This window comes from Helicoverpa armigera, chromosome 2, assembly GCF_030705265.1.
Source record: "Helicoverpa armigera isolate CAAS_96S chromosome 2, ASM3070526v1, whole genome shotgun sequence".
Taxonomy (NCBI): Eukaryota; Metazoa; Arthropoda; class Insecta; order Lepidoptera; family Noctuidae; genus Helicoverpa; species Helicoverpa armigera.
Window position 1 is genome coordinate 6693009 of NC_087121.1, and position 17529 is coordinate 6710537.

General features: G+C 34.9%; 5 protein-coding genes across 6 annotated transcripts; 3 read left to right on the forward strand and 2 right to left on the reverse strand.

The window, feature by feature from the left end:
- Positions 1-35: 35 nt before the first annotated feature.
- LOC135117988 (uncharacterized) lies at positions 36-3002 on the forward strand. 2 transcript variants are annotated; one of them, XM_064038699.1, is made up of 4 exons: positions 36-1735; positions 1831-1965; positions 2149-2217; positions 2673-3002. In XM_064038699.1, exons 1-4 carry the CDS (start codon positions 1342-1344, stop codon positions 2945-2947), a joined length of 873 nt encoding a protein of 290 aa, XP_063894769.1. In that variant the 5' UTR covers positions 36-1341; the 3' UTR covers positions 2948-3002. The 2 variants fall into 2 exon arrangements, with proteins under 2 accessions (XP_063894769.1, XP_063894771.1); XM_064038701.1 differs by lacking the exon at positions 2149-2217.
- A 13-nt stretch (positions 3003-3015) lies between these two features.
- LOC135117984 (putative nuclease HARBI1) lies at positions 3016-4328 on the reverse strand. The gene is made up of 2 exons (XM_064038693.1): positions 4062-4328; positions 3016-3949 (listed from the first exon to the last, which is right to left on the reverse strand). The coding sequence occupies exons 1-2, from the start codon at positions 4283-4285 to the stop codon at positions 3079-3081; spliced, it is 1095 nt and encodes a 364-aa protein (XP_063894763.1). The 5' UTR covers positions 4286-4328; the 3' UTR covers positions 3016-3078.
- Positions 4329-4612: 284 nt separating this feature from the next.
- LOC110376193 (dual specificity mitogen-activated protein kinase kinase 4) lies at positions 4613-8589 on the reverse strand. Its single transcript, XM_021334598.3, has 8 exons — positions 8340-8589; positions 8050-8248; positions 7720-7872; positions 7446-7590; positions 7067-7236; positions 6857-6986; positions 6452-6672; positions 4613-6351 (listed from the first exon to the last, which is right to left on the reverse strand). Exons 1-8 carry the CDS (start codon positions 8371-8373, stop codon positions 6168-6170), a joined length of 1236 nt encoding a protein of 411 aa, XP_021190273.1. The 5' UTR covers positions 8374-8589; the 3' UTR covers positions 4613-6167.
- A 538-nt stretch (positions 8590-9127) lies between these two features.
- Positions 9128-11678, forward strand: LOC110376267 (DNA-directed RNA polymerase I subunit RPA43). Its single transcript, XM_021334679.3, has 4 exons — positions 9128-9481; positions 9598-9789; positions 10805-10957; positions 11203-11678. Exons 1-4 carry the CDS (start codon positions 9303-9305, stop codon positions 11594-11596), a joined length of 918 nt encoding a protein of 305 aa, XP_021190354.3. The 5' UTR covers positions 9128-9302; the 3' UTR covers positions 11597-11678.
- A 2137-nt stretch (positions 11679-13815) lies between these two features.
- Positions 13816-15319, forward strand: LOC110376302 (small ribosomal subunit protein uS7m). The gene is made up of 4 exons (XM_021334728.3): positions 13816-13969; positions 14133-14327; positions 14517-14751; positions 14990-15319. Exons 1-4 carry the CDS (start codon positions 13929-13931, stop codon positions 15206-15208), a joined length of 690 nt encoding a protein of 229 aa, XP_021190403.3. The 5' UTR covers positions 13816-13928; the 3' UTR covers positions 15209-15319.
- Positions 15320-17529: the final 2210 nt, after the last annotated feature.

Consider the following 17529-nt stretch of genomic DNA (forward strand, 5'->3'; position numbering starts at 1 on the left):
TACTTAGCAGAAAAATAACAACCAACTATCAATAAGATGCCTATCACTAGAAGGCAATAATACTTAACCTGGTTATGGCTATGGTTAACAATAACACATAATTTTAAAACTAATCATTATTATTTAGTGGGTATATACAAATTTATAAAATCACCTTTATGAGCTATTGCCTAAAACAAACTTACTCAACCAGTCATAATATGCTGAGAGAATAAAATCAAACTTGATATTAAAGTTATAGTGTCCTCTCAGTAAAGATAATATTAAATAACTTGCAGATGTTCAAATTGCATTGAGGAAGTAGACCAACCGAATTTTGAAAACTGCTAACATGTTGCTATATATTTAATTACTGTAACACACACAATTAGTTGAATGTAATTCAGAGTTATTGTAGCATTTAACCTGACGAAGAGGCGAAGGCAGAACATTCCTAATACATCACGCAACAATTCTATTGATAACTCACATTGGAAGCTAGGGAAGAGGACTTATCGACGTAAGTGGAATATCATCATTGTCTCTCCAAATATTTTAGGTGTATGGTGACATTCCAAAGGTAATTTCTAATAAGACGAAGAAGAACAACGCCCTCTTAAGTTCAAACCACTGGTAGCTTGAACCCTGTGATCTACATCAATAGCCTCTCATTTTTATCGGTTAGATAAAAGGTTTTCAATCTTTCCAAATGCTTGGTCTTTCATCATCAAAGATTATTGTCAAGCCTTCACTCAGTTTTTATTTAAGTTCTATAGACCTCTTGTCTTTCAGGAGTCTTTATTTCAGATTAGTCTACTTCAGAATTTGAGAATCTATAATAATAAAATATTGGCAAGTATAAACTGGTCAGAGAAATTTCGTCAAAACACAATGGAAAATAACTTCTAATTAAGTCAAAGATCCAAAATTTATGATTGAAATTGACAAGTTGTTGAATATTAGATAGTTTCAAAACAAAATAACATCATCAGAAGTTGGAACGCAATTATTTGTCACAAAAGCAATAAATAGATGACATAAATACATATCTTTAAGGGCCGATTTTTCAATCCTTTGATAAGTCCCTAGATAACTAACTGACGTGTAAAAATAACTGGCTGTTTAACAAGGGAATAAATATTTTCAATTTTTCAATCGTTTTTTATCTAAAGAATAGCTATCTATCTGTTGTCTATGAATATCTGTTGCTAATTTCACACTAACTATGTACGAGCGAGATGCACGTATGCAGTCATCGTGATGTTAGACTGAAACAAGTTATGATTGACATTGACATTAAAAACTAACCTCAATTTTGTTGTTTGGTTTCATTTAATTAATTTGGTTCTATTATAAATAAAAATGGATAAAAAGCGTGAGCGTGCAAGCAATTTCGATAAAGCCGAAACGCGGTTATTGACGGAATTGGTTACCAAATATAAGTATATAATTGAAAACAAAAAAACGGACGCCGTGACCAATAAAGATAAGGAGGCTGCCTGGGGCAGAATAGCTTCTTCTTTTAATGCAACTACTAGTGGTACCACGACACGTAGCTCTAAAACATTAAAATTAAAATATGAAGGTATCAAAAAGGCCACGAAGAAGAAGATGTCCTGTCGCAGGCAGGAACTTTATCGCACAGGTGGCGGGCCATCTAATGCTCCTGATTTCGATGACGTGGAGGAGAAAGTGCTGGCTATATGTTCCAACATTACAGGATTGGAAGCACGCAATGATAGTGATAACATTTCAGGTATTTAAAACAATTTAAACCAATTAAATATTCCTTCTTATTGTTTCTTTTCATGTCACAAATACATAAAGATTAAAGCTATCATTATTTTTCAGATGTAATCCAACCTGCATCTGTCCCTCTGAAAATTGATTTGTCTCAGGATGACCTTAATTTAAAATTTAAAAGATTTCAAGAAACAATTCAAGATAGTGACATACAGATTGTGATGTTGAATCAAGAAACTGATGGTATGTATTTATGTTGTCAAGTACACAAGTTTTTTTATAACTGGTGCACAGGACAGGGTCATCGGTCACTACCTAATCCGCTATCGGGCCACTCAATATTATAATTATTTTACAATTCGGTAATTCTATTCCGTTTGTTGCCTTCATCATAATAGTACACAACAAACTTGTCTTTTTTTTTAGAAAAGGATTTGAATGAAAGCGCCAGTCAAAATGCAGAACCAACAATTATTGGGACTGAGAATGGTGAAGGTAGGTTTTATAATATTATACAGATTGTATCGTTAAACCTTTTCATCCCTTCGGCCACATGTTCTATACATCACCCTGAACAATGTAAGACTTTTCCAATAAAGACATAATTTTTTTTGACTTCCCATACAAAATGACCAAACAGCTGACCGAGTTTTGTATGACAAGTTGAAAAAATTAATGTCTATTTTGGTACAGTCGTAGAACAAACATTGTTCAAGGTAATGTATATTGTATAGAGGATGTGGTTGAAGGGCTTCAACTATACACCTTGTATAGTCAGATCTTTTTTTCTTTTTATACCACTGTGGTGGCAATAAAGCATACGGCCCGCCTGATGGTAAGCAGATAATATTATGTTATGTAGTACATCATATACCTACAAACATGGACAAAGTTCACAAAATATAAGTACTACATAATACATATATTAAACCTTTTATTACTTTTTACAGATTCTTATAACAAATGGGGCACATGGAACCCAAAAGCATTGAAAAGTAAAATTAACCCAGTTTTAAAACCAACTAAGGCCAGCGTTACTGCAAAAATAGACGAATTAAGTGCTACAAGACTAGAACTTGTGCATCTTCAACAAGAGATAGCAAAAAAAGAACATTATTTTGTTGAACAAGAGCACGAGTTGAAAATGACACACCTTCGAAATGAAGAAATCAGGAAACAAGAGTTACATAATTTGATGCTTAAGACAATGCAACAGAAAGATTAGTGTAAATGTTTTTATTATTGTTTAGGCCAGTGGCCAATAAAAAGTGAAATAATCAATAGGTATTTTATTTATTACTCCAAATTAAAACAGAATTTATACAGCAATCAATAAGCAGCCAGGATTTCTTCACATTATTGTGTTATTAGTGATTCAAAATAGTTAATTATGCCATCCCGTGTGCTAGAGGTACTGTTTATTCCCTCATTGTCGGCATATACTGGTGGAAATTCTGGCTGTTGTGGTATCAATACCTCGGGGTCACTAGGTGGCTCACCCTCACTTTGACTGCATGCCAAATTATGTAGTATGGCTGCAGCTACAATCACATCTTGAGCTAGAGGTATTTTACACCTAAGTCCAATACTTAGAACAGGGAATCTCCTTTTCCATACACCAAAACACCTTTCTATCACATTTCTACTCCGGATATGAGACTCATTATACAATTGTTCAACTTGGGTACGTGGATTGCTTAGTGGTGTCAACAAGTAATTATTTAAGAAATATCCACTGTCACCAAGCACAATTCCATTACCAAAGTCACCCCTATCACACCTATATTTGGCAGCTGAATTATTGAATATTAAACTGTCGTGACTTGACCCCGGCCACCTAGCCACAATGTCCACAAATTGCAAGTTTGCTGTACACATGGCCTGTACATTTAAAGAGAAAAATCCTTTGCGATTCCTATAGTTTTCTGCAGTATCACCTCCTGGTGACATTATTTTAATATGAGTGCAATCTATGGCTGCAATAACTCTTGGGAATCGTGCTATATTGTGAAAGCGCTCTTGTATGGCAATGATTTCCTCCCTATTTTCTGGTAAATTTACAAAATTTGGGCGCAAAGTAGCAATAGCTTTGGTCACTCTTTTTACAATTTTACATATTGTAGAATTATGCAGTCCGCCAAAATCCCCAATTGTTACATAAAAAGTTCCAGTTGCATAAAAGCGTAATGCAAGTAATAGTTGATGCATTGGTGGAACACACTGATTCCTGAAACAATAGAAATAATGTGTTTTAAGTAAGATAGGTACTAAAGGAATAGTAGTTAGGTACTTACAATTAATTTAGGTAATGATGTGTATGATACAGAAAATGAACTTACCTTTCTGTATTGTGTTCAATTTTGTCCTGAATTAATGAAAGTAATAGCTCTACAGTTTGTTTTTTCAGGCGAAATCTTCTCCAAAACTCCCTATCATCCCATGTATTAAAATTGTCAGGTCTCCCTTTTACAACTCTGTCCTTTCTCTGATCAGGGTTAATATAGTTCAGTGCCTGCCTTTCCTCTTCAATCGCTGCGTCGTCGATTTGCTCAAAAACATCCATTATAATGTGCGTGAGGTAATACAATCTATTTTATTAAACTATAAATAAACCTCATAATTTCATAGATGACAGCTAGATAAATCCACAGATAAATCTTAACCATCCCTTGAAGCAGCAGATAACTTTATTCTCCAGTTACCGCCTATATTCGACGGATAACATCTATCTGACAATCGAAAAATTGAAAATCTTGTTATTCATCGAATAAACGTTATTCGACAGATAAAATTCGCTATCTGAGGATTGAAAAATCGGGCCTAAATGAAAATAAACATATTTTTTTAAATGCAGAAGCAGAATGGTGTCAGTTGAAATAAGACTTCTAAGTCATGTTACCTATCTTTTGTATTTTGAATAGTTTAGGTAAACCACAATTAGAAACATGAGTGGAGAGGAAGCTTTATCATCTAACTATTATCGGCGGCTGCGTTATTCATCTAAAATAATTATAATAATATGTAACATAATTTCAGGAATTATTGTCACCACCAATTTATTGTAATTAAAAAATCCAATTCGACTTAACACTAGTGCTTGATGCAAATTTGGATCTTGTGTAGGTACCTATGTATAAATATAAATCCATTTGCAGTAACAAAATTATCGAAAAACTAATTGGACGTCTTATGTGATGCATCCTTGCACTTAGGTGAAAGTATCCTCTAGTTTCTGAATCAAGTATGCAAATGCAAAATGTGGTTCACGTCTTTTACATAATATTTTTAAAACATGAGCTTCATATTTAACCGATTTTATTTCAAATTGAGTAACTGGTAGGTTGAAGAAAATTTAATATGTAAACCATTCAATCATAAATGTAAAACCGCAAGAATCTTTGATGTGGAACAATAATCAAAGGGATTTGAAAGAGAAATAGACTCGTATAGTATGTCTGTAACAGCAAAAGGCATCGATGCTCGAGAACATATCAAGGAGATGCTTCTATGGCCCAGCGCACACCGCGGGAAGCCTTGACATACGGTCTACAAAAGAATAAATTCCCATGAGCAGCTAGGGCGCGCGCGAGAGCATCGAAGAGCATACGCGCGCATGCTCTTGTAGACCGTATGTCAAGGTAGTTAAGGTTTATACTAAATTATTATCTTCAAATGCGCTCCGACGCGCTTCCAGCGGTTCTTGTTGTAATTATTTTTGTTTGAATAGAAACCCCTTTTAGACACATTCCAAATATATCAGAGCCTGCATTAATGGCAGTGCAAAATAATGTTAAGTATTAAAATTTTTCAAAGTGTTAAAGTTATGCCATAGTTAAATTACAATTCTAATAAAAACCACAATCACATTTTATTTATGACAATGACAAATCACTGGCAATTAACAATTTTCCTAGTTGCCCTAATGTACTACATAGTAACTGTTTTGGTGCCTATTACATTAGTCACATTCAGCCTCGATTATTCAATCAGAGTTTCGTAAAAGCAGGGACATGTATCAGGATTATTCAACTCATATCACATTGAAAACATCTTGGTCATAACCTGAAAGTGACTAATACTTTACAAAATTAAGCATATTGTTAGAAACATACTATATTGTGAGAATACAATCTTAAGTAGATGAGGGACTTGCGAGAAAATTGTATCCACCCAGCAATGGGTGGATTTTTCAAAACATATTTTGCTAATTATACAGATGTTGTCAGAAAACACTACTTATTTTGAATAGTGATATTTCCATACAATATATAGTTATCCAGTTATCCACTCTTCAATACTTCATCAATATAGTATCTACCTCACAATCAATTTTAGATATTCCTTGAGCAGAATTCATAAAATTTATGGTAAAATATTGCAAGTGTGTATTGGTGTTATTATAGATTTAATATTAAGCAAGTATCCCACACATTGATTTTGGATACTTAATCAACCCATGCCTGTGCGGGTTGATCTGTTGTAAATGGGCTGACACCATTGCGCTCCATGGCTTCTAATATTTCACAAACATGAGCAGCAACATCAGCCCTGCTCTGATCAATACCTTTAATAAAGGGGTGTTCCAATAACCTATTGTATTTAGGTCTTTGATTTTCTTCTTTTATGAGGCTGAAAAAGAAAATACCATTAAAGGCCAATTGTTTAAACTGTCAGATAAGCTGTAAGTAGAAGAGAGCTGTCTAAATATGTGTATGCAGGAAATGCTTACCAAGTATTCACGAAGTTAACAAAGTTATTGGAGAAAGCATTGTTGGTATTAGTAAGTCGTGGCGGGTCACCCTGTACGACCTGCTGTAGCTGCTCGAACACTGAACCCCAGCGCGGGTACGGGAAGGCACCCGTGGCTACCTCCATGAGCGTGATGCCGAGCGACCACACGTCTGACCGCACGTCGTAACCTCGAGCTCGTCCCGGATCTATACGCTCCGGCTGGAAGATTGAGAAATGCTTTTAGTATACTACCCAATTTGTGACACAGATAGATGCATGAGCTACATCACTGCCAAGATTCAACAGAATGGTGTTTCAGCATGAAGAAGTAAAAAACACACTCACAGACTATCAGCTTTCTCTTTGATTCTTAACATTAATTTATATTAATTAAAATACTCACAGCCATGTAAGGTCTGCAGCCAGCATCGCGAGTGCGGGCTATTGAGTCCACTAGCTTCCCAGATATACCAAAATCACATAATTTTATGTTTCCTCTTCGGTCCAATAAAATATTTGATGGTTTCACATCCCTGCCATAAAAATAACAACCATGTTACACAAAACCACAATTAACAAAAGAAGGCAAATTAAAAGGTAATATTTAACTCACCTGTGAATTATTTTTAATTTCTCTTTTAGATAATTTAAAGCTTTAACTGTTGCAAGAGTTATTTTAGCTAAAATTGTTTCAGGTATTCGAGTCTGCATCCTTTCACATATAAACTTATAAAATTTGTCTAGTGAAGTATCCATTAATTCCATACAGATCCAACAATCACCCTGAAATACACAATTAATAACATCAAGGTATTCTGTATATGAAGTGGCTGGATCATACATTGTTGGTACTATATTTTTGTGACAACTATGAGTAGGATCTCTATTTTTTATGTAACTACAAGCAACATGACTATTTCATCCCATAGATTTGCAAGGCCTTATTTGATTATACAACAACCAGTCTTACTACAAATAAATTATATGATCACCTCTTTAAATAGTGCTCCATAGAACTGCACAATGTAAACACAGTCATTGCTTTTCATCACCACTTCAAGATCCATCAAGAGTTGCTTCTGTTCCTTCTCATCAACAGTGGAGCGGATACGCTTCACAGCCATTACACGGTTTGTTCTGAAATATAACAGACCATGTTCCATAATTAAATACTGCAATACTTCTTCTTTTTTGTTTTGGTGACCTTTGAAAAGCTTGAAATAAAACGTTATAGTAAATTAGCTAAAATAAAAAGCGAAATCTTACTTTCTATGAACCATTTTGTTCACAGCTCCAAATGCTCCTCTTCCTATTTCACCAAGATCCTGCAAGTCATCAGAGGTGAAGTCATATACTTCTGTTGCAGATAACTGCAATTTTCCTGAAGATTGCATAGATGGGTAAATCCTACATCTGTCTCTGAAATATAGAAAAATATACCTTTACTATGTGAGTAACTTATATACTAATCTCAGAGAGAATAAAACCATTATTTCAACTACCCAATAAAATTATAGTGTTTTAAAAATTGCCTCTTTATGAGCTTCAGGCATAATATAGTAGAGCATTAGCAATCAATAATCATCAAATAATTACCTTGTGTTTTCAGGCAGAACATCTCTTATGGTGCGTGAGGGGACTCGCGGTCTCTGAACTGGAGGAGGGTTTGCAGGAAACGGCATAAAAGCTGCGCCGTCACCTGATGGACCTCCGGCTATTTGCAGGTTTAATCCTTTACGTTTCTCCAAGCCAAACAAGTTCAACTCAGGCTTCGGCATAGTAGGTCTACTTGGGCCTAAACATTTAAAATGTAGATTAAGGGAATTATACTACGATTGCACCAAAATTCATATATTACACCGTTTATATCATTTGCTTGCTCCTACCTTGGTTTGATGACACTTCGCCATTCTTCGACATTTTTAATACAAATGTTTATTATACTGTTTTCACTATTCTTTGGTGCAGATTACAGCTTCCAAATTCTCCATTTGAAGGTTTATATTACGAAAAAATTGGTCACGTTTTCATAATATGCCATGTAAATATATTGTCGAATGTAAGCATCGTAGCAAGTACCAATCGACAACATACGATTCAACGATAGTAATTGGCATAAGTTTGACAGCTGCATTATACTCTGTGGATACCAGAATAAAATTAGTATCTAGTCTATGACTTAAGTGGAGGTTTCTTTCTTGGATGTGTCCATACTCACGCACGCGACGAGTATCGAGTATAGGTCAGCGCAGTGTGGCAATTTTTTGTTCCTAAGATGCTGCTAGCCATCTCCAGGCAGGGCACTTACATCACTTGAAGTTGTTTGATGGTTATACCGATCACCAAAGTCGGTCGTCAGAGTTACGTCTGTCTTTCAACAGTACCTGAGGCTGGAAAATGGGGCAGACCGATGTTGGATTATATTTCCCCCTTTTTTCCACCTCGCTCCGCTTCAGTGGAAACAACTTCCTCTTTTTTCACATCTCAGCCCCCCTCCGCTCCGCCTCTTTGTTGCATTGATTTATCTTCAGTACATCGCACATCCAAAGGAATTAGCTCTTTAGAGCGCGCAGTACTTACAATAAGAAAATATTGCGACATCATCATCCCGTCTAGGGAGTCCCTAACATAAAAAATTGAAGCTGCTTGCTTTTTCAGTAGATAAGATTTCAAAATGTATTTAATCTGTGGTTGATCCTCGATCACGATGATGTTGTTTACAAAAAGAAAAGAAACAATTTGGTTGGATCTATTTGGGTTAGCATTGTCAAAATAACTTCTTGCAAAAATTGATAATATTTGGTGCAATTTTATTTAATCAAAAGCAAATTTATATATGCGGTGGTAAAATGTCAACTATTATAAAATTCGATATCAAAGAATTAAAAAAATTAGCTAATGATAAGAATTCGTGTATTATAGAAAAAAAAGTGACTCAAAACTTAGCTCTACAACCCTGGTGCCTTGGAAACCTCAAGGAATCTATTAAAAATTTGTTGGATTACAAAATCGGGAAGTTTGACAAAGAGTAAGTGATCATTTTTGTATTTGTATGAAGTCGACTCACTGAAATGATACATACACCAAACGCAATTAATTTTACCTACGTTAAATAAAAGTTAACTGAAAATATTTTCTTCACAGATTCAATGGCATTCTTTTAAGTTACAAAAATCTCAAAGTTCTACAGAATTTTGGAACCATAAGAAATGATAATGCAGATATTCACTTTCAAGTGCAGGCAGACTACTTCATATTTCGACCTTTCGTTGGAGCTACACTAACTGGAATCGTAAATAAGAAAAGTACTACACATTTAGGCATTCTCATACATAGGTAAGAATTTTATGCAGTAAAGTATTTTTAGAATTGTTATCTAGTTCCTGGGTGGGGTGTAACTTATAAATATCTTTATTTTCATCACACCTCCAATTTCTAAGGTTGGGTTGCAACAATTTCCATTGATGTGGTCAGGGCTTTGAGCTGTTATTATACTTACATATATAGTCTTTCTTTGATAATTGATAAAGTGGGAAAAAGTGTTTTGATTTAAGGTATTTGTGAGGCAGTATTGTCAATGGAACAGTAAAATATAGCTGTTCCATAAAAAAATTACATTATGATAATATAAGTAAATAGGCAATTTCTTCTTTGATTGGCTCTGCTTATTTCTAAATATTATTATAACTGTGTGCATTTTTATTTCTTTTATTATGCAATCTTGAAATGGAGTTATTGTAATATTGTGCAATAAAGTTTTATATTTGATCTAAGTAAAATTTGTACTTGTGGAAGGTTTTTTTAAATAATTTTTATGGTAAGACTAGATTCTTCTTCCTGTTTCACCCCATGTCCCAGTGAACTTATTTCTTGCAGTAATATGAATTTCATTATACTCTATTAGAGTAGCCCCTAAACTGAAGATAAACAGTCTTGATATAAATTTATTTAAAAACTCAGTTTAAGAATAAAATGTGGCCAAAATCTGTACAAAAATAACTACATATTACTTAATCAATTGGATCATAATTTTATGAAATAGTTTATTTATTTAGTATGTATTTGTGTAAAAACCATTGAGTGCCTAATCAAATGGAGAATAGTTTTGAAGCCTACAAACAATCAAATAATTCTATGCTTTCATTATGTCCCTCGAAACATCAGTGAGTCCATGGGGAACAGCTAGTAAGTAAAATAACATACTTTTTTCAGGAACAGTAACGGGGTCCAGTGTTTGTATTTAATCCTGAGGCATACCCATTTTAACTCTGTAACATTTTATTCTGCTCTGTTCTCAATTGTATTTATTCTAGGAGGAAAATTATACTGATAAGATATTTTTATGTTTCAGAGTGTTTAATGTCGTGATTCCGAGACCAACAGAAGAGCCTGGAAATATGTGGGTTGGCTCAAATATTCAAGAAGGACAAGAAGTGAAGTTCAGAATAGTAGTCTTAGACCTCTATGGAGCTTTACCATATATTAGAGGAGAACTAGATGAGAGGTAGTATTAGGTAGACCCTGGACCGCACAATATAATGGCGCAATGTTACGATATTGTGCAAACTTATTTCGTTAATTTATAATTATTGAACATGTGCAATGATTTTTAGTAAACAAAATTTTAATTGCACAAAAAAAAATCTTGTAGTATTGCACAATTATTATTGATTGCCAAGGGAGCACCTTACAGTTTTCTCTTCTTTTTATTTGTATGTTATTGATTAATGTTTCTTTTTTATATTTTAGATGTGTTAAGCTGGGCCCTGATGGAGATGATGATGACGAAGTAGAAAAAAAGGCAGCCCAAGCAATCAATGTATCATATGTTGATTTTGATAAGACGAAACCATACACTCAAAAACAAATTGGAGATGGCCTACCACAGTCTACCTCAAAAAACAGCTCAAAATATGTTGATTCCAGCAAATATCTGCTCAAAATTAGTTCACCGTCATCAGACAATCACACACAGGCAATAAATGGAAAATCCGGTGGCTCGAAAACAAAGAATGTTGATAGTGAAATAAGTGTCTCTGAAAAAATCAAAGTTAAGAGACAGAGTCGATTATTAGATTCTGAGCAAAAACAATCTGAAGCTATCTCCAAACCATCTAAAAAATACAAACGTGATGTACAATAATTCCTAGAGTTAAAAGTTATAGAATTTACTTTTTGTAAAATTTCAGAGTATTGATTTTAATATACCTACAAACAAAAAATTATATATTTATTTTGTATACTTATTAATTCCCTCAAAATTCTATATAGCAATAACATGATGCGATCACGCATTGGATGTTTTGAATATTTACATTTGCAATCTAGAATTACTTTGAATGCCTACTTTTTTAATTTGATAATTTTCGTAGATTCATTTTAAGTGTTGTAATGTAACAGTATTTTATTTGTTATTGGTCATAAATAGAGAAAAAATATTTGTAACTATTTTAAAGTTCGTATTTATTTGGTCAATTCTATAGATACCTGAAGAACTATTTAAAGAAAACAGGTGGTAATCATTAATGATATTATCTGTCGCTATGACCATGCCCCAACCATGACCATCATTATTTTGCCTGTGCACTTGATTTTTTATCGTTTGTACTACCAGTAGTACCACGGGTAAAATTTTTCGGACGGAAGCTGGTTTTGAATAAAATGGAAAACGTAAGTATTAAATTCTTAATGGTGAAAAAAAAGTAAGTGATTTTGAGCAATGAATAATTCCACAACTACCAGATCTATTTACTAGTAAATAGTACCAAAATATATTCACATTAAAAAAATATATATTACAACTAGCTTCCGCCCGCGGCTTCGCCCTTGTAGAGTTCGGTTATATCGCGTTTCCAAGAGAATTCTTCAAAAGCCGGGATAAAAACTATCCTGTTCTTTCTCAAGGTCAACTCGTATCTCTGTACCAAATTTTATTAAAATCAGTTCAGTGGTTTACTGTTACGCTTTCACGTCTAAACTTACACGTCTTCCCTTATGTGCTCCTCTTATGTACCCCCTTATGTTCTCCTCTTATGCACACTCTTATGTACTCTCCTTATGGACTCCTTATCAACTCGTTACAAAACTAGAAACAGACATAAATTAACCGCATCCAAGTATCGGTAACATAAAGTGCACGTTTCATTCGTGGGCCTTTCTTTCTATATTACAATAGAATCCCAGTTCATTTGTTACAACCAGCGGACAGTTATTTTAAAATCGCCCAATTAGAAAGGGACAGACGGCCTCCGTACTATCTGCTTCACTCGGCTCGTTTTTTGTGTATAAGTGCGCAGTCCTGTTTACTATATTACGTTTATGGGACCCACCTTGATCTGTCTATGGTTCGTAACTGACGTAACCGCATAGATATAATATTACTAAACAAGATTGCGCACGCTCAAAATATATATTTACGAAAATGAACTCTATTCTAACGCAATAAGGTACTAAATTGGTTGCATAATACACAGAGGCAAATCCGAGCCGAGAGGGATAGTTCGAACGGAGGCTGTTTGTCTCTTTCTAACACCTTGCCAGCATAAAAAAATGTTGTGATCAAAAGTTTTGTCTTCCCAAAAAACAATTGAATCACTTATATTTTTATCTTACTTTAACAATTGTAAGTCAACAAATTAGTAACAATCGCATTAATTTATTCGTATTTATTATTAAAACATAAACAACATAAATTTTTATTTTACTTTTTTTTTATTTTCTAGCGGTAACCCTGAACATTCTTGGCGCGTAATCAGCATTTAAAATTTTGTTTATATTTTTTTATATTAAATCAATTTAAACTATTAAAATGTGGAAAAGTGTTGCGTTTCTACTTGCAAAAGTGAATCCTGTGGTGATTGCAATGTATCGTTCCACAGGTTAGCTAATAATAACATTTTCGTAAACCAAACAACTAGGGTGCCCATGAATTCTTGTAACGAGTCAAAATATGGGTGATGGATTTTAAAACTGTTGTACTATTGTTATAGCTTTCCAAAAAATTAAGAAAGGCGACATAAATGGCTCAGCAGTCTATATATGAAGTAGAAATACAAAAAAAACAGTCTTCACTTCGAATCTTCCTGCTTTTATACTGCTAATTTCGGCTAATTATTAAAAGCCTTTATTAGTATCTTAAGGTCACAAACTGCGTAAGTTAAAACTTCAATACTAATCTGTGTTTAATAATCTTAGCAAATTCGGATTTGTCTCACATAGCTTAATCTCATAGTCAGCCTATTAGAAAGGGACAGACAGCCTCCGTACTAACTGTTTCACTCGGCTCGTTTTTTGGGTTTATATGCGCAGTCCTGTTTACTAATATTATGTCTATGCGTAACCGTCAGTGTCATAACTGAGTAAATGTCAATGTCAAAGTATTTTGTTCCTTGACATCCGAACTGTGGTTAAAAGTAAGGTTATGATAAAATGTTTAACTTACTGATTTTATAAATATCCCAAGTGAAGCAGGAAATATGGCAAATAATATCAGGATCTTACATAGATATACTCCTCGGTACGGTTACTCTTTCATGCTTTCTTTATTATAGTTCGTAGTTCAGACACATTAAGTTAATTCTCAATTTTACAATTAAAGTAACAAATTTGTCCCGATTTCGGATTAATGATGATAATCAGCTACGTTAAAAGCTTTTACTAATCTTGACTTGTGCCAATAGGTTTTCAGGGATATTCCAATCAAGAGAATATGCAAGACCCACAAGCTTTCCAGACTTTTTTCAAAACCCAATTTTTAGAAAGGAAGATCAGGCTAAACTTATAGAGACTTCGGAGCTATCCAAAATAGCCGCTTTACCCGTGAAGCCCCCTGCAGTTTACGAAACAAGCTCTGTTTACCATGACCCATTGGTAAAGTAAGTAAATATTTGATTTAGTAAAACATATTCCTTAACTCCAAACTTGATCAGTATGCTAACTTAAGCCATTGCCTCTATTTGTTGCATATGCGATACAAATTAATAGCCAAGTTAATTATTTTTTGTATACAATAAGTATTGCAACTACAACAAAAAAAGTGACAAATCATATAATTTATGTTACAGTAAAGTAATTAATCATGTCATGGAAATGGGAAAGAAACAGTTGGCTCGCAGTCTTGTTGAAAAAGCATTTGAAAATATAAAGAGGTCTCAAATTGAACGCTATCACTTGGCAACAACCCCTGAAGCAAAGGCCAAAATAGAACTGGATCCAAAGAAAATCCTGCACAAAGCTATCGAAAACTCAAAACCACTTCTTCAATTACAACCAATTAAAAGAGGTGGTATTACTTACCAGGTAACTTCTGCATTAAAATTTCACCAGTCCAAATTATAAATACAATTTTCAATGATGGAACTCTCTTCCAAGACTCTTATTATCTATATTAATATTATAAAGAGGAAAACTTTGTTTGTTTGTAATGGATAAACTCTATGTTATGTGCACAATATATAAAACTATTAGGGTATCCACTGATTGGACATCCACTAAAGTTTTCCTGAATATTTATTTAACAAAAAATCCTTTTTTGCAGGTTCCAGGTCCCATCACTGAGAAAAGATCCCTATTCTTGGCAATAAAATGGCTGTTAGAAGCCACAAATGAAAAGGAAAGAACTGTCCATTTCCCAAAGCAGTTTGCTTGGGAGCTCATGGATGCTGCCAATAATACTGGAAAGGTTGTCAAAAGAAAACAGGACCTGCATAGAATGTGTGAAGCAAACAGGGCTTATGCACACTATAGGTGGCAATAATTAATTAAATATTTGTACCCATTAGTAGTAATTGATGTATAGTAAATGATGTGTGTCTGTTAAGTGATCAAAGGTCCATTGAGATATTAAAGTATGGCATGCATCATCAAATTTTGTTTCAATTAAGCATTTGTTTGCGTTTTTTTAGAAAGCATACATTCCTTTCCTCATTTTTTTTCAGAATCTTGTCTAAGGCTAACTAACACCTAAGTGATGATTCAAATTCCAATTTAGTTTTACTCTAAGTCCTAGTAAACACGTGAGCCAAGCATTGTATAAACTGTGCCCTTTACAAGACTCCTTGTAAAAAAAGGATGCGTTTTCGCCAAGCATAAAATGGACGAATCGGCAGCTGTAGGTTAGGTTAGCTGGTATTGCAAATAAATGTCATCACCCTCTGGGATAATTTCCCAACTTTTTAGAGTTTGCATGGCATGTTATGTCTTCCGTAGGTACAATCCAATCCATCAGCCCCGGATCTTCAATTTTTTTTAGGCGGGGCAAAAACTGAAAAATGCCGCCCCGCCTACCTACTTATGTTTATTTTCAGCAACGAAAGTCACTTTTTTGGTAGGTAAAGGACTTAAAAAAATGTGTCCAAATCATTGTAGGCTCAAACTGTTGGCCAAGTTATGAAAGTCGATTAATGTAGGTACACAAAAAGTTAATAAGTTTTAAAAAGCGCTGTAAAGTAACAAGCAGTCGGAAGCGCAAACTTTTTTGTTTCTGAGGACTCCATATATAATGTTTTTTTGCTACATTTGACTTATAAAAGTTAAGACAGCGTGGATTTGACTTGCGAAGTTAATAAGGGAATGTCTGTATAACATTGCGCGAGCGAAGCGAGCGCGAAATTTTTGCGAATGCCATTTGTGTTCGTTGATTCGGTGCGTCAATAAAAATAATAAACCATCAGAAAAATAGCACATACATTGTCATTTAGCCGCGAGCGTAGCGAGCGAGAATTTTTTCATTTAGTTGGAGGATGTTAATAAAAGTGAAAAATAATCTAAATGATCAATTAAACAAAGCGAAGGCTACTTTTTTAGAAACTTTGATTGTCAGTATCATGATACAGTGGAACTTCCTTATCAATCGGGTGTAATTTCATCGAAATTTCCTGGTAGTGGGGCGTCCCGCGGCGCCCCTGAGACCGAGGCGCCCGGGTTATTCGCACACCCTGCACCATAGGTTAAGACGGCCCTGTTATGGTAATCTGTGATGTAGGACCAAAAATTAGGCAGCCGCTTGATTTTGCCGCCCCCTGAATTTGCCGCCCGGGGCATGGGCCCCGGCTTGCCCCCCCCTAGATCCGGGGCTGCAATCCATTCATAGTTTCCTTCGTTGGGCCTTCTGCCTCTGTACCTATCCATATCCATGCTCAGCACCTTCCTCAATGATTTCTCTACTTTTTGGCCCTAAGATCAAAACAGGACAGCAGTTATAAACACATTAGGGATCTTCCCCTATTCGACTCCGAAGGTAGATATTTGGGCTTGACAAGTCAGGGTAAGTAAAATGATGATTTCCACTGACTACCTTCGATCTGAACTGTCGCTATGAATCGATGGAGACAATGTCTGAAGCCATAGTCTCATGCTCTCGCTATAGGTACTGTGGGTTTGTATAGTTCCCATCAACTCAATGGAGGTTCGCAGCTTAGGTATTGATTGAAGCCAAAGCATTCCTGTATTGAGAGACTCGGGTACTCAACGTTTGGTCATGCTAATTCTAAAATAAAACTGGATGGATGACTCAGACAATCTCAACTAGGTTGTCTTGATAAGGTGTTTGAGTCAGAATAAGATAAGCGAATGAGTCACATTTGAGTACTTATTGTCAAATGAGCTTGATGCCACGCTACTGAGTGACGAATTCCGTTTGTATCCCATAATTGATCATTAGGTATACTTAAATTAAGAAAGAATATAGTTCAGTCAATAGGGATGTTATCCAACAACAACAAGAATAGTCTATGTGCTTTGAGTAGGTAGGTACCATAAAGTAAATAACCACTAGAGAGCGCACTCGCCAATTTCTTCTAAGAACACGACTCACCACTGCGGGCGGGGGGACGCGGCATAATCCGCGGCTACTATTGGTCAGTTCACGGTCGCTACTAAAGGATCGTACTGATCGTAGCCTTATAGTACGCGCAAAATCACTAACTTTTGGCGAGCGTCGGGGCACTGTATGCGCAGTCAAGTGGTTTTATAGTCTTTGGTAGGTACATATTAATTATAGTGTAGGTAAATATACTGGTGCTGTGGAATGCAAACTGAAGCCCACTGAAATATACCTGTGGGTTCGATTCCCATTTG

Coding starts and splice junctions, on each gene's coding strand:
- LOC135117988 (XM_064038699.1), top strand. CDS start 1,342: ATGGATAAAAAGCGTGAGCGTGCAAGCAATTTCGATAAAGCCGAAACG. Junction 1,966..2,148: donor GTTGAATCAAGAAACTGATG/GTATGTATTTAT, acceptor CTTTTTTTTTAG/AAAAGGATTTGAATGAAAGC. Junction 2,218..2,672: donor TGGGACTGAGAATGGTGAAG/GTAGGTTTTATA, acceptor TACTTTTTACAG/ATTCTTATAACAAATGGGGC.
- LOC110376302 (XM_021334728.3), top strand. CDS start 13,929: ATGGCAAATAATATCAGGATCTTACATAGATATACTCCTCG. Junction 13,970..14,132: donor TTACATAGATATACTCCTCG/GTACGGTTACTC, acceptor TTGTGCCAATAG/GTTTTCAGGGATATTCCAAT. Junction 14,752..14,989: donor GAGGTGGTATTACTTACCAG/GTAACTTCTGCA, acceptor CCTTTTTTGCAG/GTTCCAGGTCCCATCACTGA.
- LOC110376193 (XM_021334598.3), bottom strand. CDS start 8,373: ATGTCGAAGAATGGCGAAGTGTCATCAAACCAAG. Junction 7,873..8,049: donor GTTCTGCCTGAAAACACAAG/GTAATTATTTGA, acceptor TCTATATTTCAG/AGACAGATGTAGGATTTACC. Junction 6,987..7,066: donor AAATTAAAAATAATTCACAG/GTGAGTTAAATA, acceptor TTTTTATGGCAG/GGATGTGAAACCATCAAATA.
- LOC135117984 (XM_064038693.1), bottom strand. CDS start 4,285: ATGGATGTTTTTGAGCAAATCGACGACGCAGCGATTGAAGAGGAAAGG. Junction 3,950..4,061: donor ATTGAACACAATACAGAAAG/GTAAGTTCATTT, acceptor CTATTGTTTCAG/GAATCAGTGTGTTCCACCAA.
- LOC110376267 (XM_021334679.3), top strand. CDS start 9,303: ATGTCAACTATTATAAAATTCGATATCAAAGAATTAAAAAAATTAGCT. Junction 9,482..9,597: donor ATCGGGAAGTTTGACAAAGA/GTAAGTGATCAT, acceptor TTTTCTTCACAG/ATTCAATGGCATTCTTTTAA. Junction 10,958..11,202: donor AGAGGAGAACTAGATGAGAG/GTAGTATTAGGT, acceptor TTTATATTTTAG/ATGTGTTAAGCTGGGCCCTG.